The 22,235-nt window shown below is 42.8% G+C and overlaps 1 protein-coding gene across 1 annotated transcript; it reads right to left on the bottom strand.

The window, feature by feature from the left end:
- Positions 1 to 17,119: 17,119 nt before the first annotated feature.
- BSX (brain specific homeobox) lies at positions 17,120 to 20,779 on the bottom strand. Its single transcript, XM_030538669.1, has 3 exons — positions 20,518 to 20,779; positions 18,078 to 18,274; positions 17,120 to 17,368 (listed from the first exon to the last, which is right to left on the bottom strand). Exons 1-3 carry the CDS (start codon positions 20,777 to 20,779, stop codon positions 17,120 to 17,122), a joined length of 708 nt encoding a protein of 235 aa, XP_030394529.1.
- Positions 20,780 to 22,235: the final 1,456 nt, after the last annotated feature.

Below are 22,235 nucleotides of genomic sequence, written 5' to 3'. Positions count from 1 at the left end.
TAAATCGCCTTGAAAACAAATGTGTGGGTTCACTTTAAAAGAAAACAAGTTGTCGTTAAGGCAAGTCATTTAGAATAGCTGGATCTAATCAAAATGATTATACTGTATGTGTTGGAGCCGAGGTCCATAGAATCCTCTGGCCTAAGCAAAGTTTGGTCTTGTTGAAGGTATGCAGTTAAAGGATTAATTGGGGAATACAGCCCAGAGAGTGAATGTGAAAGGCTTAAGTCTCTGTGGATGTACTGACTTTTCTGTAAAAGGTAAATATGGAAATTAGTTCTGAGAAATATTTTTAGTCTTCTAATGGGTTAATTCAGGACTTTTGAATAGTTAGATGCAAACTCCTACTAAGAGTTGAAGGTAATGTCACAAGTTAGCAGGAAGACCATTTTGCTTAATAAAGGCAGGCCATTGAAAGACTTCAGTTGACTTCTGTGGGCTTTGAATCCCACTCTAAATTATTGAAATCACTCCATGCTGTCAAACACTGGGAAACAAATAGCTCCTAGAATTGATAAGGAGCTAAGCATCAGTGCCATATGTCATTGGAAAGGTTGCTTTCCCTAGATTTGAAATGAAACCTTGATTACTTGGGCCTTGATTCAGCAAAGCACTTAAGCATGTGCTTAAAAGCTTTGCTGAATGATTACCTTAAAACAGGGAGACTTACAATCATTTTGGTCTATTTACCATAAATAATATGGAATCACTGGAAACGTGCATGAGAAAATTCTCTACGTAGAGGTCTGGTTCAGGTTATGTGCAAAACATTTTGCACTTAAAAGTACAGCAGCAGGCAACTGTTTTGCAGCTTTCAGTGGATCCAGGACAAAAATTGTCCCTTCTTGGATTTTGGATTTGCTCCCTCTTACCTTTTGGCCCTTCAGCTCTGTTTATCCTCAGAAGTCACATTACACAGACAGTTCCATACCATGCCAGTTAGAATTGCTGTCCTAATTATATTTTTTAAATAAAAGGGTAACACTTGGAAGCATTTCTGGGGAAGGCCATAAACTTGTTGCCTCCGCTTAAAAGTGATAATCCCCCTTTAATACAAACCTGAAGCATCTATTTTTAATTGAACTTTTAGATGAATATCAAAGAGCTATTTATGCGTATCTAATATTTTAATTAGCGTATATTCTCAATTTAACCCATTAAATCCCCTTTGATGATCTCCATGTTTAGTGCTTAGCCCCAGATGCTAGAGATAATGAATACTGGACCTTTTGATTTAATGAGAACTTCTGCCTTTCTAGCCTGTCTCCCTTTGTATCCTGTTTTTCCCCTCTGCGCTATAGAATTCAGTTAATTGAAGGAGTCTCTCACCAGCACATATTAAGGAGTCGAAATTAGCATCCCTTTTCTGATTAGAAAATGCAAGCAGACATTTTCCCTTTGATCTCAGGATTGAGTTGAAGTAGGCAACAGCCCCCTGAAAATGAGCTGATGGCCTTATTATTAGGCTAAAATGCAGATGCGTCCATGTGTTGCAAAATGCTTAATGTCTTAATTGATCACCTTCTTCACTGTTTGTCATCCTGGTACCTTTTATAGATCATGTAAACTCGGGGGGGGGGGGCGCGTGTTTTGGTTTTTTTTTTAAATAGTGACCTTTTAAGGAACATTAAAGGGCACCCACCAATTTCCCTGCACCCCCAATACTAAAATTTTATCAATAAGCCCTGTAATTAATAGGATGCTTCCCCACGGCAAAACAATAAATAGTCGCATGAACATGATCCTCTTGCAGACCATTTGCAAAGGATTGTATTTTCCCCAAGGTGAAATTTGAAGAGGTAATTTTCAGTGTGTGCGCAAAGGAAGTCTTTTGATCTGCTTTGATAGTCATGCAAATTCTTTTTGCACCGAACAGATAACAAGGGACTGCACAAGTAAGTGATGAGCATCCATCTGCTCAAAAGCAAAGGCCAAAACTTAATGTAATTCAAATGAGAAAAAGACAAAGAATTGAATAAGAAATTGGCTTGAAGTTTGCATTAAGCATTTGGGACCACATTAATGTTGACTTAGGCCCTTACTTTCATAATGAAATCAATGGGACTATATGGCTATGCATAGAGTAAAGTGTTACTCACATGAGTATGGGTGGTAGAATCAGGCCTTCAAACAATTAACCACGATGCATCCGAGATTGTGCCTCCTCTGGCTCTGTAGAGTAGTGGCGGGAAATGTTAGAGCAGCATACCTCCTCTGCAACTTCCTCCAGGCTACCTTCATCAGAGTACATTGTCAAGCTGGATCCCTTCCCTCCATGAGCCAGAGCTGTTGTGTGTGGCTACAGTCACCTAATGGTGGTAAAGTCAGCAACATGCCCTGAAACAACTTGTGGCGAGCTAGGACGCTTAGCCAGGTGGTAGGTGTCACCTTGCTGAGGTGGGGATACCTCAATGATATTTACATTAAGGATATCTAAAGAATCTCTCTTTCCCCCCCCCCCCCGCAAAAAAAGTAACATACTAAATCTATTTTTATTTCTTGAAGATATAATTGGTTTTATGCAAATATTATATGGATGTAAATATCTGGAGTTCTCTTATATGTAATTATTCTTCCTACTGTGTCTTTTCTTGGTTTCCTCTCAAAAACTCTCTTTTTTGGGTCATCCTCCCTCTCCCCAGATGGGTTTGATTTTTATAGTCAAAAAATATTGTGCTGTGAGGCTGAAAACGTGCCTGAAAAATGAATGTCATTAGCATGTGGATTTTTCACCACTGGAGATCGTGTATTTAACCAAAGAGACGATAAGTTCTGTTTTCCAAAAAATCCCATCTAACAGCCACATTCATCCCTGGCATGCTCAGTGGAGTAGTCAGATTGCCAGCGAACTCAGTGGAATTACAGTACGTAAACCCATGATTGGGGCTCCTAGGCTGTATGCAAATACAAATAATAAATAATATTCATTTGGCCTCATGTTTATACTTCATCGTATCTGAAAATTGGCACACAGATCTAAATTGAATACGGCCTCCCTGCACAACCGTTGCACATGATGGTGAGACAAAAATGCAAACGCTTCAGCAGAGTAGGAAAATTCATTTCACAAGGAAATAATGAAACATACAAATTCATGCCTGTCTTGAACGGAATTACACTGGGGTGGATTTGACTCAGATTGGATGTTTTTAGAAAACAAAGCAAACCATTATCCCTTGAGTATAATAAGTGAACTCCAGTAGAGAGTAATGCCTTTACTGGCCTGTGGTTACAGGCTTACGTCAGTGGTGTTATACCAGTGAAAAACTTGGACCAGTGCCTTAAAGATCTTCCACCACTTCCCTTTGGAAACAAATTCTGCAATAGATGTGATCACCAGAGGGAATTATTTCCTAATACTCAACATAAATACTCCTGGCACAAGAATAAATGAGTATGTGTATAGAGGGTGAGATACGGCAGTTGATTTGGCTAGAGAAGCGGCTTCTGTGAACATGGAGTGGTATAGAGGGACAATAAATGCAACATCAAGCTCTACTGATAACAGCTGGCAAGAATGAGTTAAAGAAGCTAGCCTTACAGAAGAGAGCTGTTTTGAATGGAAGTGCTACTGAGCCAAAAACATGGATACAGCAGATGCTATAAAACTACCCAACAGCTCATGCAATCACTGATTGTAAGTGCAGAGAGGGCAGCTGCAAGTAATGCCATATGGTTAGTTTTCCACGTACCATGAGGATCACTTAAATCAATTTGCCTTGCCTCAATACTTATGGCAAAGCCAGCATAACGCATTGCAATGGAGAATTCAGTCCCCTTGGCAGTAGCAAAGCAACCACTAAGTAGCATTAGTGATAGATGGCAAAGTATAATAAAACATAGAGTTCAAGTGTCATGCATTGGTCACAAAAATGAGGAGGTTAGTTCAGCAGAAATTAAAAAGGGACAGTGCCAAAAGTGAAATCCCTGCAAGGTGCATGGAAACTTTTTAAAGACACCATAATAGAGGCTCAACTTAAATGTATACCCCAAATTAAAAAACATAGTAAGAGAACCAAAAACATGCCAGGGTGGCTAAACAACAAAGGAAAAGAAGCAGTGAGAGGCAAAAAGGCATCCTTTAAAACGTGGAAGTTAAATCCTAGTGAGGAAAATAGAACGCAGCATAAAAGCTGGCAAGTGAAATATAAAAATATAATTAGGAAGGCCAAAAAAGATTTTGAAGAACATCTAGCCAAAGACTCAAAGTCATAGCAAAAAACTTTTAAGAACATCAGAAGCAGGAAGACTGCTCAACAGCCAGTGGGGCCACGGGATGATTGAGATGCTGAAGGAGCACTCAAGGATGATAAGGCCATTGTGGAGAAACTAAATGAATGCTTTGCATCAGTCTTCCTGGCTGAGGATGTGAAGGAGATTTCCAAACCTGAGCCTTTCTTTTTTAGGTGACAAATCTGAGGAATTGTCCCAGACTGAGGTGTCATTTGAGGAGGTTTTAGAACAAATTGATAAACTAAACAGTCATTAATTAGTCACCAGGACCAGATGGTATCACCCAAGAGTTCTGAAGGAACCCAAATGTGAAATTGCAGAACTACTAACAGTAGTCTGTAACCTATCATTTAAATCAGCTTCTGTACCCAGTGACTGGAGGATAGCTAATGTGATGCTGTTTTTAAAAAGGGCTCCTTAGGGGATCCCAGCAATTACAGCCTGACTTCAGAACCGGGCAAACTGTTTGAAAATATAGTAAAGAAAAAATTGTAAGACTCATAGATGAACATAATTTGTTGGGGATGAGTCAACATGGTTTTTGTAAAAGGAAATCATGCCTCACCAATCTACTAGAATTCTTTGAGGAGTCAACAAACATGTGAACAAGGGGGAATCCAGTGGATATAGTGTACTTATATTTTCAGAAAGCCTTTGACAAGGTCTCTCACCAAAGGCTCTTAAGCAAAGTAAGCTGTCATGGGATAAGAGGTATGGTCCTCTCATGGATCAGTAACTGGTTAAAAGATAGGAAACAAAGGGTAGGAATAAATAGTTTTCAGAATGGAGAGAGGTAAATAGAGGTGTCCCCCAGGAGTCTGTACTGGGATCAGTCCTATTCAACATAAATGATCTGGAAAAGGGGGTAAACAGTGAGGTAGCAAAATTTGCAGATGATACAAAACTACTCAAGATAGTTAAGTCCCAGGCAGACTGTGAAGAGCTACAAAAGGACTCTCAAAACTGGGTGACTGGGCAACAAAATGGCAGATGAAATTCAGTGCTGATAAATGCAAAGTAATGCACATTGGAAAGCATAATCCCAACTATACATATAAAGTGAGGGTGTCTAAATTAGCTGTTACCACTCAAGAAAGAGATCTTGGAGTCATTGTGGAGAGTTCTCCGACAACATCCACTCAATGTGCAGGAGCAGTCAAAAAAGTGAACAAAATGTTGGGAATCATTAGGAAAGGGATAGATAAGACAGAAAATATCATATTGACTCTATATAAATCCATGGCACGCCCACATCTTGAATATGTGGTCATGTGCAGATGTGGTCACTCCATCTCAAAAAAGATATATTGGAATTGGAAAAGTTTCAGAAAAGGGCAACAAAAATTATTAGGAGTATGGAATGGCTTCCATATAAGGAGAGATTAATAATACTGGGACTTTTCAACTTGGAAAAGAGACAACTAAGTGGGGATGTGATTCAGGTCTATAAAATCATGACTTTTGTGAAGAAAGTAAATAAGGTGCCAGTCCTCTGAGGGCGTTGTGGACCAATGCCAATCCACCCTTGGTGCCGGGGAGATAGACCACAATGTCCCTGGTGCTGGGTGTGTTCCCGCCAGACTTGGTGCCAAGGAATGATGTCACGGAGATAGAGATTGGGAACGGTGCCAGACGCAGTGTCAATCCGGCCACTGGAAGTGCCGCATCATGGCAGGTTTGCCTCTGGACAGTACCAGTATCAAAGGTACCAGAGGCTTGCCCCTAATAACTGGGGGCTGAGCTGTAGTCATCTCTATGACATCTTTTGCAGCTTGAAAAACACCTCCACCTGGCACTGCCCTGCCAGAGAGTCACTGCGTGCTGGACTTGAAGATGCCTTCTGGAGCGCTGGAGTCCACAGCAGCGACTCCTGCTGTCTGAGAGATGGGTCCTTCCTCAGGTGCAGCGAAGCATCCCCTGGCAATCCCACAGCTCTCTGAGGAGAGCACCCTCCCTCAGTCTTTTTCTGTCACTTGTGGGACACCGGGGAAGTAGAGCGGTACCTGGCCGCTGCTCTCTGTTGTGGTGCTGGGGATCGCCGGTGACGAGGGTGTCTCGTACTAAAGTCCTTCCTAGGCCCTGAGTCATGCCAGAGCGCTCTGCACAGAAGCACTCGGGCCTAAGCCTTGGTGGACTGAAGCTGCTGGACAAAGTGCAGATTCCAGCAGCTGCTTCAAACAGAAATCCGGCTCCTTTTTTGTCCTAGGTTTAAAAGCCCTTCAGATTTCGCAGCGCTCAGTCTGATGCACCTCCCCCAGACACCTCAGGCAAGAGTCATGGGGGTCACTATTTGGCATGGGAGTGCGGGAAGGGGTAAGGGGATAGGGAAAGATCCCACTCACAAACAGCTATACCAACTATAACTGTAACTATACTAACAACTAACAGCTACAAAACAAGAAAACAAGACGACCCAGGTAACTACACTAAGGGAGCACTTACAAAGCAAGCAAGTCATAGTTCCAATGGCCGCCACAGACGGTAAGAAGGAACTGAAGGGGGGTCGGGTTGGCAGGGTCATATATTGAGCGCCAAGAAGGCGCCACTCCAGGGAGGTCCCCAGCCAACCCAACAGGAGCTGCTAAGGGAAAAAGTTTCCAATGATTGTGCAAACAGCGCGCCCACACACCTGATTGGAATCGACGTGAACAAGCACTTAAAGAAGAACTAGGTGTTCTAGGCAGCAGGTTTACAATAAAAGGAAGTATTTTTTCACACAATGCACAGCCAACCTGTGGAACTCCTTGCCAGAGGATGTTGCGAAGGCCAAGACTATAAAAGGGTTCAAAAAAGAACTAGATGAATTCATGGAGTATAGGTCTATCAATGGCTATTAGCCAGGATGGGCAGGGATGATGTCCCTAACCTCTGTTTGCCAGAAGCTGGGAATGGGCGACAGGGGATAGATCACTTGATGATTACCTGTTCTGTTCATTCCCTCTGAAACACCTGGTATTGGCTACTGTCGGAAGACAGGGTACTGGCTAGATGGACCTTTGGCTGTTTTTATGTTCTTTTGTGATACAGAAATATAAAGACAGAGAATAAAAACCAGGAGTCTATCTTTAGACTATCTTTAGATAGAATATCTCCATCTTAAGCAGGTAGAACCAGAACAGTTAGTTATTCACCCTTACATAATTTTTTAAATCCATTTATATTAATAATTTGAATTATTTCAGTTGTGACTGTTCCCAGCACCATCCCTTCATTCCCTCCGCCACCACCCTTGCTTGATATCTCCAATTCAATTCAAGTCTCTCTTTCTTTAAATACACCACATATCTTTGTGTCTTCTCCTTTTCCCATAAAATGAGTGTTCCCACTCGGGTATTTGTGTACAGTAATTAAATTCCTCCTTGACCTTCTGTTTTCAAAGCTGCACATGTTAAGCTTTTGAACCCATTCCTCACAGTAAGGAGCAAGGCCTGGCTTTGTTGGGCACTACCCTAAATGATTTTCTGATCAACTCCTTTTTTTATGGCTTTGTTGCTCCAGATTCTCTATACTCTTCTTTTGTATTCAGGTTCTTATATTGCACTCAACACTGGGGTATCTGAGTGCTTTTCGAGGCCTCTGGACAAGATTTTTGCTAGTGGCTGTTTCACATGACATTTATTGGCTGACTATTTAGGAGCATAACATCAGCATCAGGCAGAAGAGGAGTAATTTGTTCTATCATTTGTGCCCTGCAGATATACAGTAAACATTCTTATTGCAGTCAGAGGGGTTTTAGAACTCTTGCTGATGTGGGATTCTGTTTGACATGTGCCTTTACCTAGCTAAGTGTTTCAACCTTTTCAATCCCATACCCAAGTTAGCACAGATAAGAGCTTTGGGGATCAACTTTCTTTCTGACAATAAAGACTGGCAGTGTGGTCATGATGCCCTGAAGCCTGCTTGCGACCATCATAGGCATGAGGGCTCATGATCTAGCTGACTCGCTCAGTTCTTTGGCTTCAAACATATACCTTCAGAGAAGTAAGCCTGGGGTAACTCTTCTCAAAAGAAGACTTACTTTCCAGCTTTGTGTTAATATTGGAGGCCAGGGGATCATGAAAAGCATTTTTTTAGAATCTGGGCAGGGGCCAAGGGAAGATGATTAGCTCAGGGCATTGCAAACAGGATACAAAGCCATCAACCCTAACTTATATCACTGACTCAAATGAAATCCAAATTAGCAATGACCAATAGTTGTTAACACTGAAGGCTTTAGATAACCTACCTAAAAAGGAGTTGATGTTTTCAGTCCAGTAGAAAAATATCCCATGTTGATCACAACATATCAGAATCAACAAATGAATCAGAGGTCAGTGACAACGTTTCATGCTTTTTCTTGTGCAAGGACTAAAGTTATAAAAGACAAACATCAATTAGGACCACAATCAAACAGGAGAGGCACCAAAACACAGAAGTCCTTTAAAAACTGTAGTGACTCTAGCATTAAACATTTCAAGGCAATCTGCTACATATTATCCATTGGGTTGTTACAGAAGTTTCTTAAGATAGAAAAGATATGCCAGGAAATCAAAGAATTTTTATTGTACCAGTACCACAATCAAAGTGAGATGCTGGCATGTGCCAGCAATAAGAGCATCAGCCTTTGCCATTAAGTTTTTCCAAAAACTGGACATTGTGTAGCAGGAGGGGGGTATAGCAGAATAAGCAACCTCACCCAGATGAAAGGTGCATTTTGCCTTATAACAATACTGGAAGACAAAAAAGATTTGGCTTGGTACTCTAAGAATCAGGACTGAAGACTCCAGGCTGAATTAAAGAATCTGCTTTCCAGGAAGTTATACTCTTCCTAGCATAAATTTGTTATGATTTTCCTAGTATGAATTCTTCTTTCCCCTTTTTTGGTCTTGTTTCTTCTTCCTTTCCTGCTGTCAATAGTAATTTGCTTTTGTTACCCCTCTAACCAACTTACACTGTTCAAGGCTTCAAAAGCTCCATCTATTACATGTTTGTAAGACACCATGCACAACAATGCCCACTGCATGCATAATAGACTCTCTGGAGCCATGGGTTCATATCCCAGCAAGGCTTTACTAAGTCCTTCAGCCTTCCATGGTACATAATAGTTCATCTATTTTAGTGCAGCAGGAGAGGTTAGGGGGAAAGAATTCCAATGAGATCCTGTCTCTTCTGTATGGACAGGAAAGATTCTATGGCATGTACACAAATGTGAGGTTTTGCTCTAGGCTCTGCAGTCAACATTTCCTCTACTGTTCTGCAGGTTCGGTCAATCCTCCTAACCCAAAGATGGCTGAATTTCAGTGGCTAGCATGTGTAAATTGCGTCATAGAATCATAGGACTGGAAGTGACCTCGAGAGGTCATCTAGTCCAGTCTCCTGCTCTCATGGCATCAGGATCATTCCAAGTGACAAACACTCTATAAAAACAAAGTGGGACCTTACATTGTGTGACAGGTTGCTGGGTGGACCCAGTGTGTATTTCTAATTTTTTGTTGTAGGGCTTCTTTAATTGCATTCTGTTCTAACTAGTCTGGATACAGGTAGCTATAGCATTTATCCCTCATGCCACTTCAATAACATTTAAAATATTTAAGACAGAAATTTTGAATCACATTGTGGCACTTCATAAAATTGTGCTTTGTAGCTATACTCAGAGGACCACAACTAGCTGCTACCACTCAAGAACTATCTTGGCGTTATTGTGGATAATTCTCTGAAAACATCTGCTCTATAGGGAGCCACAGTCAAAAAAAGCTAACAGAATGTTAGGAGCCATTAGGAAAGGGATAGATAATACTGGAAATATCACAATGCTACTATATAAATCCATGGTACTCTGACATCCTGAATACGACGTGATGTTTGATTGCCCCATCTCACAAAAGATTATTAGAATTAGAAAAGGTACAGAGAAGGGAAAAAAAAATGATTAAGGTCTGGAAGAGGTTCCATACAAGGAGAGATTAAACACACTGGGACTGTTCAGTTTAGAAAAGAGATGACTACGGGGGAGTATGATGGAGGTATATAAAATCATGAATGGTGTGGAGAAAATGAATGGAGAATATTATATACCCCTTAATATAACCCAAAAAAACAGTGGGTCATCTAATGAAATTAATAGGCAGCAGATTTAAAACAAACAAAAGGAAGTATTTCTTCATACAACGCACAGTCAACCTATGGAACACATTGCAAGGAGGTGTGTGACGGCCCAAAGTATAACCGGTTCAAAAAATAGTAAGATACATTCATGGAGAATAGGTCCATCCATGGTTATTAGCCAAGATGGTCAGGGATGCAACCCCATGCTCCCTACTCTTCTGACTTCCAGATGCTGGGACTGGATGAGAGGTGATGGATCACTCAATAATTGCCCTGCTCTGTTCATTTCCCTCTGAAGCACCCGGCAGTGTTGAAAAACAGGATACTGGGCTAGATTGGTCTGACCCAGGATGGCCATGCTTGTGTTCACCCTTTCTCACCTTTCTAGCTTTTGCACATGCCAGCTGGACTTTTTAAAAGGCAAAATGCCATTCTTCTCCTGCCCCAGTGAAAAGCTCCTAGCCCATTTATTGCAGTAGAGTCAAGGTGTTCCTTTCCATCACATTACTGCGTAGGAACAGAGCATCCCAAGAGAGCCCAAGCCCTTTGAGCAAGCACACACTATCCTCCAAAGGCTTTTTATAGCTGCTGACCAGTGTACGAAAGGAATAACTTAGCCCAGAACTGGAACCAGCCCTTTAAACCCTGCCCTCTGGATAGCATTATAAAAGGGGCTTTGCCAAGCATCGCCCTTTCTTAAAGGCCCCGCAGGTTAAAAGTAACACCTCCCCCAGCTCTTACGGTGAAGTTCTCTCATTACTCCCACACAGGGAAAGAAGGTTCTAAGTATTCTGTGGTATTGTCCACCTTTCCCACGCAGGTAAGTGATGAATCCTTCCAATCCCAAACACCCCTTTCCTTATGAGTAATGCTACTTTAATTTGATAGCTACCTGTGAGACGTCCTATTCTGGAATAAGTCACTTTATTCCAAAATAATCAATGCCCTCACAAAGCATACTAATTAGTCACCAATGAGTAACTTTATTCCAGAATAGTGTCTACAGCGGGGAGACACTGGAATAGCTTATTCCACAATAGCTATTCTGCTCAATTTCCCCCATATAGACAAACCCTAAGTGGCTGGAACAATGTTATTTAGACAGTCCCATAAATATACCTTGTGCTTTACAGACAAAGCCTAACGTCCCTGTTGCGAGTCTGCATTGTCAGCCAAGTCATCTCCAGCACTTCAGAAAGTCTCTTCTAGTTCCAGCAGGTGCAGTGTGAAAGGTATTGTCCTAAGCTGAGTCAGGGGAAAAGATTAGGAGCAGCCTGAAGGCAAACCAGAAATAAGCCATTCTTGAAGCAAAATAAGAGCATGTACACAAAAAAGTTGTACTTGTTTAATTAAACCGGTTTAAGCTTGTATGAAAACAAGACCAAACAGAGACTGCAGTGCAAACTAGTATATGTCTCTTTTGGGTTACAGCACCCCATGTTCACAAGGCTTTATTCACTACCTCAGTGCTCCTTATTCAGGTGCACCTGCTCTCCCATTAACACCTCATTAGGGCACACACCTGCAGAGCCTTTAGTTCAACTTGCTGCATTGTAGCCATTAATTCTCTGTGTTATATTCATGAGCACGTCAGAGAGGACCTGGTGCTTTAAAAGTCTTCTCAAGTCACCTGGTAAAACATCATCACAGCTACCAGTCATTGTCAGTAGATTTAGCTGTCAGGATGAGGTCCAAAGCATTTGTGCAGTTTCAGCTTCCCTCTCTCCTCTCCAGATAGTCCTGCCAAGTCAAAGCACATGAGCAGAGGGTGCTGTAAAAGAAGCTTACACATTGCCTCTGCTTTACCTACTTCACTCTCGAGGGCTATCCATCTCGCATCTTTCACCAATAACCTAGGGTCACGTCAGGGCTGAGTCTACAGAAGATTTGCGCTACTGGCCAGCCATATTTCAGGTATTATGATGCTACAACTGGATGTTCATAGCAGGCTGCAACCTTCTCCCTGCTGAAACTTTAAATTACTTCCATCCAGGCTGACTACAAAGCCTTTCAAACAGAACTTGAGTAAAACCATTCACCACAAATACCCTTTTCTCCACTGGGGGATGCAAGTTTTTCCCCACAACGCTTGTCCAGTTTGCAGTCAGAGTCAAAACAATTCAGTCTCATTTCCGCTGACCCAAGAAAGTTGGCAGGACATGCTCTTCCTACCACTGTCGCTGTCCATTATGAAGTACAAGGTACATTATAAGCTACCCTCCTTCCCAGAACTTGTCCTGATTGGATGAGAGAGAGGAACTCTGCCCTACTCTGTAATACAAGCCTCCTGCTCCCCAGCTTTAAAGAGAATGGCAGAGTTTTTCCAGACATCACCTGTTATCCTAGACCATTTCCCTTCTCTCAGCATCTACCTCTGTCATCCCCTGGGTGTCTTTGTCTGTCCCAGGACTTCTGAAGTTTGGTAACTCCACAACTTCTCTCTCTGGCTTTCAAAGCCCAGTAAACCCCATTACAGTACCCAAGCTATAATTCAGGTTGTAGTGGTACTAGAAACCTTTCTTGGTTTATAAATATCTCTGGGAATGGACTATTTCCACCATGTGTTATACGGCACCATGATCACTGTTGGGCTCACAGAAATATGTGTAATACCTCATATTTTTGCCCTCCTCAGTATCATCTTGGTACCCCCACACTACAAGGAAAGACTAGCCATGCAGGCTTCTCCTGGAGTCAATGGAAGCTGCAGGAGCTTTTCACCTTTGTCAATCAGACTATGAGGCTTGGAGGTTTATGTGGCAGGAGGGAGAATATTACTAGGCTTCATTTTTGCCACACTGGTTATATTTGGTCTGTGGACCTGCACTAGGAGCTGGCTTTCCTTTCCATTTGATTGCATTTATTTATTTATCTGGAAAGGTGCGCAGGGTCGAGGAAAGATTAGGATATTTTGTAAATCATACATGTGGTTTAAGGGTGTCATGCATGCCTGTGCAAAGACACAGCACAAGAGCTAGACATTGCTTGAATCCAATTTACACCCTATTTTGGGTGCCTTAATTGTTCATGGACCTTGTTCTCAGATGAATTTCTTCACTAGGTGACGCGCTTCTACAGAGTGAGATAATGTCGGAGGAAGACTGGGACCAAATTATTGCTATATGCTGAAGTGAAGTTGACTATCTAGCCTCAACTTCCTCCATAGGGGATGGGTTGCACAACACTAATCATGCAATTTCATTAGCATTATAGTCCTGTGCATTGTATTGAGATTATACCCTGGGTTTACCTATTATTTTTTGTGGCATATGTAGGTACCTTTATGTGTGAAGGACCAAATTCCAGCATGGGCAGAAAAGTGATTCTCAGGAGGTGGAGCATTGTCTACTACAAACCAAGCCCCTTACCTAAGCAAAACAACAGCTGCTCCACTGACCATCTGCAAGAGGAGCCACAGCAGGACATGATGAGGTGGAGCCTAGGGTGTGTTTTGCATGTTTATGTGCACACGTCCACTACCTATACTCACACCCAGAGCTTATTCCTGCTATGGGTAAGAATCATCTGTATACAGTGGCAGGGGCTGGTGCCTGCAAGCATACAAGCTCATATAGACTCAGCTATTGCAGTACAGATGTGCACTATCTTTGGAGGCATTTGCCTTGATGAGCTTGAAAGTGATAACACAGCACATGATAGTCCCTACACTGTTTATTCAAAGCAGGGTATCTGACAATGCCAGTCCAAGGGCAAGGTGAGTAACATCACACTTCAAGAGGAATTGACGTTTTGCAAATAGCCAGTATAAATATAATTCTTAATCCGATAGTGCTCTCAACTTCTGTATTCCCTGCAACTTCTGTGCTTCCTGTCGCATTTCCCATAATAATTCACCCTGCATTTTTTCCTGCCATGCACTCTGTATGCATACTCCACATAAGAGCATTTACTACATGCCTTTGTTTCCAAGAATTGGGAAAAGATCATTAGGAAACATAATACTGTGCCTTTTCTGTTCATACAGGAACAAAAGCAATCCTCACTGCAAGTGACAACCATACCCACAAATGTAAAGAATTCAGATTTTTTAATGTCACTCAGAGTAATGTACATTTTAAGTGGTCCCTTGTGTATATTTGCTTCTGAATTCTCTCTTTTTTTCCCCTCTATTTCATAAAATTATTTGCTGCTAAATCATGGTACTCATACACCATGAATATCTGTGTCTGAATAAAGAACACTGTGATTTTGAGAACAGCTGCAAATAAAGACATTGGTATATGCCTTCTTTTTACTGGTGACATTAGTTGTGAAATCTGGTCTCTGTAACACTCTTTTATACAGCATTTGTTAGGAGTTAATGTTATCACCAAAAATGCTAATCAGAATCTTAATATTAAAACATTATCATATATCTCCTTGTTAGTATTAATTTTAATAACTAGTCTGTATGAGATGGCTGTTTTACTCACACTTTTATTAAATGTTGATGAAAGACATACCAACTAAAAAAAGACTTCTACAGCCTACAAGATACAAATATAAGAAAACTATCAAATTAAATATCAAATGCACTAAAATAAGAGAAATTAAATATACTGTCCTTCCTTGTGCTTTGGTTTAGGTATTGCTAGGGTAAGTGATCATGGATGGATCTATAATGAAGGTTTTCATCTAGCTGATATCTCATTGTATTGACACTATTCAATGACTTGTTATAGCTAGAATGGATTTCCAGGGTGATTTTCTAAAGAACAATTATATATTCTTGGAATGTTGGTGGGTCTTATCGTTTGAACTATAATCTTTAAGGAGCTGCATAATTTTGTAGCAAAATATTGTGATTGAAAGTCACTAAAGAAAACAGTTTTCTCTGAAGTGTTTTTAAACACAGTCCAAAAACACACATTCATTATCAGGAAGTTTTTCACGTGTGATCTTTATTATTCTAATTATACTGCAAACCCACAAAAGGGAAGGAAACATACAAGTTTAAATAAGTCATATTTTGCAGATGAATAGGGGGCACTTTTTAAATTTTTGCAACAAAACTGCATGTCCTACAGTCCAAAAACCAAAAGTGCTAAGGACACCCAACAACCAAATCAACTCTTAATAAAAAAAATGTTTAAATTACAAAATACCCTAAAGAGACACTGCAATGGAATTTGGAGTGTTTGCACAGAAATGGTTTAAACTACAACATTGAAGAAGACTTAAGAAATCAATCTTTCCTTATATTTCTTGGAACAAAAGCTTGCATTCAACATCACATGTCTGTCAACAAGCATTGTGTCTTTCCTTCTTGTCTGTACCTTATACCAGGAAATGTTTTGTTAACTGGAAATTCAAGATCTTTCCCTGTAATGTAAACAAATAAAAAGCAAGCCTGAGGCATCGTTTAAAACTGTTATATACAACTCTGCAATGCAGAGATGGATTTGCAGTTTAATAGCTTGATATGTTTCAGGCTATCAGCCGAAGGTGTAGATATAAAACCGCTGGAGAGTTGTGAACTGCGGAATGATGGAATTCATACAGCATGCACTCGCAGTGAAACGTGAGTCAGACTTTCAACTAGTTTATGAACATACTCCGTTAAAAACAAAAATATTATAAAACTGATTCACATCAGGAAACGATTCATTAATCATACTTAGGATGTAGGTAAGCTATTAAAATTATATAAGATCAATTTTACTACATAAATTCGATTCATTTTTTTCTGGATGTCTTAAGAAAAATCAAGTTTGTTAGCAATGCTTCTTTCCCCCTTTACAAGCTTGGAATTATATATAATGTATTTTTCTTACCTGCTTCTTTGGAGAAACTTTATGCAATTCCGTGTTTAAATATATGCATTCGCTGGAGTGTGTCTGATTTTAAATGGTAACTTACAGTAATATTAAGAGATATTGTCTGGATACACCATTCATTGTCATTGCATTGTGACTAAGCAAGCTTCTGTCTCACTCGAGTGGATGTATTCCTGATATTTAACTCTCAACACCAGTGTACTGAAATCATGTACTGTGAATAAATTTGATGTTACAATAGGGAAAGCTTTGCTAATGGATAAATGTTATCCATGCATTTCGAACGAGTCCGGAAAATTGTAATATAGGGCCGTGATTTTACTATCTTTATATTCAGTTTTCAAAGCAAATGTCAAATCTGTACTTGTCTTTGAACGAAATTAGAAGTACCTCCCATTTATACAACGTGTTTGCGGGACACACAAACTATCTGCCAAACAACAGAAGGCTGGTTATAGTTTTGTTCACATTAGAAAATGTGGTGATCGTGTTTAAACTCCGTGTCCAAAACAATCGTGACTAGCTGACTCTCTTGTCCTTGTCTATGCTGACAGCCTCGTGTTAGCTAGCTCGGTTGTTTTTAAGTCGTGCTTAAACACGATCAAACTCTCATGCTTAGTTGTGCTAGCTCAAAGGGGACGCAAAAGTCGATAGCAGTTAACAAGCGTGAGCTGAATTAGAAATAACCAAGCCGGACAGATTCTACTGGCAACCAATGATATAAACGGGACTGCTCGCGCTACAATTATGTTTACATCGAATCCAATACATTTCTTTCCCAGACTGTACAAACAGATCCTTTCAAGCGTGGCCTTAAAATATTCTCTGGCTCTAGCACTAGCTGGGTCTACTAGGGACTGCTCGGGCGTGGGACAAGCTTTTTCAGCGACGAGTCAGACCGAGATCACGTCTGCCTTGGTGATTGGGCAGAGGAGTCATGGCTCTTAGCACTGCGCCGGCAAAACCAGATCAGGGGCCTCCAGTCACCCGAGCCCTTCGTCTTGTGGGGAGGGGAACGAACATGTCTATATTAGATGCGGGGTGGCGCAAAGATCCCCATCCTCGATGATGTCCACCTCATCTTCGTTCTCCTCCAGCAGGAAGGCGGGCGTCTGGCTGGCCTTGCGGGGGTCCGAGCTGGCTTTGTCGATCAGTTCAGGCTCGCTCGAGCTCTGCTCCAGGCACTCCTCCCCTCTGGGGTTCTTCGGGTCGTCCTGGGTTTTCCTCAGTTGCTTTTTGTGCTTCATTCTTCTGTTCTGGAACCACGTTTTTACCTGTGAGAGAAAGGGGAGGAACGCATGTCATTCGCATGTGCCCCAGCTCCCCAGGGGGCACCGTCACCCCAGTGCATTGCATGAGCACACACGTCAGTAGCATGTGTCCCAGCTCCCCAGGGGGCACCGTCACCCCAGTGCATTGCCTGAGCACACACGTCAGTAGCATGTGCCCTAGCTCCCCAGGGGGCACCGTCACCCCAGTGCATTGCATGAGCACACACGTCAGTAGCATGTGCCCTAGCTCCCCAGGGGGCACCGTCACCCCAGTGCATTGCATGAGCACACACGTCAGTAGCATGTGCCTAGCTCCCCAGGGGGCACCGTCACCCCAGTACATTGCATGAGCACACACGTCAGTAGCATGTGCCCTAGCTCCCCAGGGGGCACCGTCACCCAGTGCATTGCATGAGCACACATATCAGTAGCGTGCACCCCAGTTTCACAAGTTATCATTATCATGCTACCCGACCTCAGACGGAGGTCCCTTATCCCAGGATGTCCCCTCGGAACACAGCTGAAGGGCACCACGGGGATGGGAGCTGCTCCCTGCTTCCCCTCGGGCATTTCCCCAGCTCTTTGGGCCACCGCAGAGCACGGGGAGCAGAGCCGGGGGCAAGCCCCAGGATCCCTTCCCTGGTGGGGTTCTCCATTCCCCGGGTGCTGCCCAGCGGCCACGGGAACCTCCCTCCCCCTCCATGCTGGACACCTGGGTCTCTGAGAGGCTGAGGGCGGCGGCCAGCTCCACGCGCTCCGGGGTGGACAGGTAGCGCTGCATCTCGAACCTCTTCTCCAGGCCGGAGAGCTGCGAGTCGGAGAAGACGGTGCGGGCTTTGCGGCGGCGGCAGTGCTTGCCGGGCAGCTCGGCGTGCGGGTGGTGCTGGAAGAGGGTGGGCACGGGCATGCCTGCAGCGCGGGGCACAGGGGAGAGAGGCCGTGGGACGGGGCGGGGGCCGAGGCTGGAAAGCCGGGGTCCTCTCCCCCTTTCCCAGCCCCACCTGGAGAGAAAGGAGCTCCCCACCCACCTGTCTGGACAGGGCACCGCTCAGCCTTGTGTGTGTGGCCCGGGAGGTGTCCCTGGGCTCGCAGACCCCGCACCTAGGTAAGTCACCGTGGCCAGGCGACTGCAGCACCCACCCTACATTCGGATCCTACTGGTTTCGTCTTGGGGTGAGGGGCATATTCTGTCCCAGGCGGACATTTCCCTCCCGCACACAAAGAGTAAAGCAGGAGGCTGTTTAGAATCTGGTACAGCTGTTCTCCTGGGCAGTTACTTGGCATTAACTCATTCCACAGACATCGCTCAGCTCGAGAAATGTTACATAGAAGGGTCTCCCCCGCTTTTTTGTGTTGTATTCCTTTTACACTTTCATTGGTGCGTGTGTGTAAGTTTAAAAAAAAAATAGGTGTCATGACCATGGTGGGTATTTACAAATGTTGCTACCGGTGAAATTTTGGTCTGGTTGCAATTCAGGGGTCTAGAATAAAGACAATGATAATTTAAATAATATTATATATAAACACACCTGTGTATACACGTACTATAATTATACAAACATAAATGCACACATAAAACGTGAGTGTGTAATATAGAATTCCACAAAGGTGTGTAATTGTGTGTATACTCCACACAAACACACACAGAATAATTTTAAATATATACACTCGATACAAACATGGGCACACTCATTTTGGGTATGTAATTGTATATTACACACATACAAATACAGAGAAATTTGGGTATGTAATCATATTACACGTGTGTATTAGGTTAAGTGTGTCTATCTGTTTAACGGGTGAACTTAATCGGTTTTTGCTTATTTTAGGAAACCAGCTCCGGATGATACGTTGGGGTCTAGATTATGAAACCCATCGCTTTGCAATAATATAATGAGGGTCGGTTGTCCCCTCGTCACCGTCCCACCCCATGTATAACAGTGGAAAAGCAACATACTCAAACTCAGTTTAAAAGAAAAGTAGTGTGCTGAATTTAAAAAGGGGAAGGATTAGCGCACTGAATTTAGTTTCTCTTTATCTCTATTCCGAATACTACACAAATTTTTCACTACATGCGTTTCCGTTCAAATTATTTCTATTGATGGTAGCTAATAATAAATCCACCCCTCGCTTTCCATTTGAGCATTCGATTTCTTTGTGATTTATTCATCAACCGCTCTCTGTTAGATACTCCGAAGGGTCCACTTTTTTAAAGCCAAAGGTAAGGATTTTGATTTTGATTTTATTAGACAACTGGTGCAGATTGTTCTCCCTCTTCTCTGCAATTTTATACTGGATTGATCTTCTTGTTCTGTGCCTATTTTAATCGGGCGCATTTTTGAAAATCGAAATTCACTACCAGCTACTAGGGAGGCACAGAAAATATTTACCACCTGTGCTGCGAAGATCAGAAAGAAGTGACCATCTGACTGACTGGATATGGGAAAGGCCAGGCCGTAACCTAATTTAACTTTTTTAAAAGGCCAAATAATCTTTTAGAGTACACAGCCTAAGAAATAAGGAATTTTATGCTCGAAAACTACGCAGATAAATTCCTCTGAACTTTTTGGTACTAAATAGTAAGTGTCCGCTCTTTGAAAGATGCATGCTGTAAAAGTGGGTCAGTGATGGATACACAGATCTGTGGATGCAGCTTCGATCGGATTTCTGCGGGCTTTTTTTTTTTTTTTTTTTTTTAAAGCACAGAACATTTGAACCCTAAGAAAAGATTCTCTGGAAAAAGTGAGTAAGTAAACTGTGATTTCTGCTCAGAGAGAGGGAGGTTAGACACCAGCCTCTGACAGCAGAAGAAGAACTGCAACGTGCAAATTATTTTTGATATTCAATATATTCCTACATCTATAGGCAATGGCTAAATCCGCTGGTGCTGTTGATGAAGGGCAGGGAATAAACTAAACTAATAAAGTCTGATTATTATAATGATTCCCCCAGACTGTAGCATCGGCAGGCGTGTAAAATCTGCCTTGATGTATAACAGGTGCCATTCCTTGAATGATGAAGCGTGACCCTTGCTAGGAGATGAAATCCCCCAGGTCTGAAGTGCTGGGCGCTAACACTGGGTTCGCCTGTCAATACACTCCCCTTCTTCTAAAGCCGAAACAAACACAAAGAAAACGGGACACCCAACTTACCCGAGGTGGTTAAGAAGTATGGATGGTGATGCTCCGGCTTGTGGAGCGCATGGTGCGGATGGGGCGCCAGGAGGGTGGGTGTGGGCATCAGAGGGTATCCATAGTCCAGGAGAGGAACCCTGGAAGCTAAGGGGCTGGAGAAGTGCTCTGGAGGGACCTCTCTCAAGGACTTGGGCTTGTGGAGCAAAATGTCTTCGATGAAGAAGGAGGTCGGCCTTGGCGCGGAGACGGGATGCACCGGGGAGGTGAAGTGGAGGTTCATTTCCCCCAGTGGTGGGAACCGCGCTGGAAGACGGGGCGCGCGTGGGGGATGGCCTCTGATTTCAGACCCGCTGGCTGAACACCCGCAGATGGCAGGAACCAGAAGAGAAGATCAAGGTGGCTTCGGGCGGCTTGGAGGAGATTTGTGAAGAGAGGGGGCTCTGCCGCGAGCCAATCGCGCACCAGCAGGGCGGAGGGAAAAGGGTTTCTCATTTCCCTATGGCACCCAAATTAATGGAGAGGTTGAAAGGAAGGGGGCGCTGGCCAAGGTACTGAATCGGTCCATTAAAGGTCCGTAATAAGGCTGGTGCGAAGCCATTGGGATACTTAGTTACGCAAGAAGGGGGTATGGAAAATGTGCTCCTAGCTGATGGAGATCCTGAAGCAGACAGAGCCCTAGGATCCCAAGAATAGAGAGAGAAAGTCACCTCGAAAATGTAGGTGCTGCAGGGTCAGACAAATGTCCGCAGCGCGCCATCACTGGCTTATTAAATATAGGCAGGCACGTTTCCTTGGCTCTGCACCCGTATGTGGGTGCATACGCAAAAGGAGGGATATACGTGTGCACACAGCGCCTAGCACACGCCGCCATGAGCCCAGATTTGGGCCTCTGACCCCGCCTCAATACAAGCCATCACTCAGGATGTTCCAAACTGAAAGAAAAGGGCCAGAGCCCCCGCTCTGGTGTAAGCCAGAGTTAACTTTAAGAGCTTGCTTGGGGTCAGTGGAGCGACATAATGTGCAGCCACGGAGGAGCTAGCAACAAGAATGGGAGTAGAACGAATATTTCCATGTGTCGATGACTTTAGTTTATGTCAAAGCCATAAGTCTTTATTCTGCGTGAATGACTTTTAGAGCTGGCTGAAATGTTGCCACTTTTCAAAATTTGACTCAAAAAGGACAAAAGAAGTTTTGGTGGCATTGTCCATCATCGTTGCTGCCCTTTTCCAACCAGTTCTACTTAAATTTTACTTTTCCACCGTTGGCTGTGATCCTATATACAGCCGCATCCCCGCCATTCCTAAATATTATCCTACTGGGGGGGGGGGGTTGTTCCAATTTTACCCCCTTCTGTTTGTCTTTTTTTTTCTTTCTAATCTGTAGCATTATTTTTCCGGAGTCAATTTGCTAAAATTAGGGTGATACACCACATCATAGCCGAGATAATTTGGGCTCGCATCTCGGAAAATTGCTCTAATTATTGATGTTAAACTCGGGGAAATTAGAAGAAGGCACTTCTCCTTCATCTCCTGATTTTCAGCTCTAATTTGTTGAAATCGAGTTGTCATCACAATTCCAATCACTAGTGTTAATAGTAAAAGTGTTTTAATAGAGCCAGAATTCTCGCAACCCATGCTATTAGATAATTAGGAAAAAGATGTTAGGAAGGCAAGTGCTAATCCTTGGGTACACGGACTGCATTTCCATCTGATCCAGCAGGTAGAACAAATTAATTA

Source organism: Gopherus evgoodei, chromosome 19, assembly GCF_007399415.2.
Source record: "Gopherus evgoodei ecotype Sinaloan lineage chromosome 19, rGopEvg1_v1.p, whole genome shotgun sequence".
NCBI lineage: Eukaryota > Metazoa > Chordata > Testudines > Testudinidae > Gopherus > Gopherus evgoodei.
Note: the sequence above shows the minus strand (reverse complement) of the source record. Positions and strands in the feature narration are given on the sequence as shown.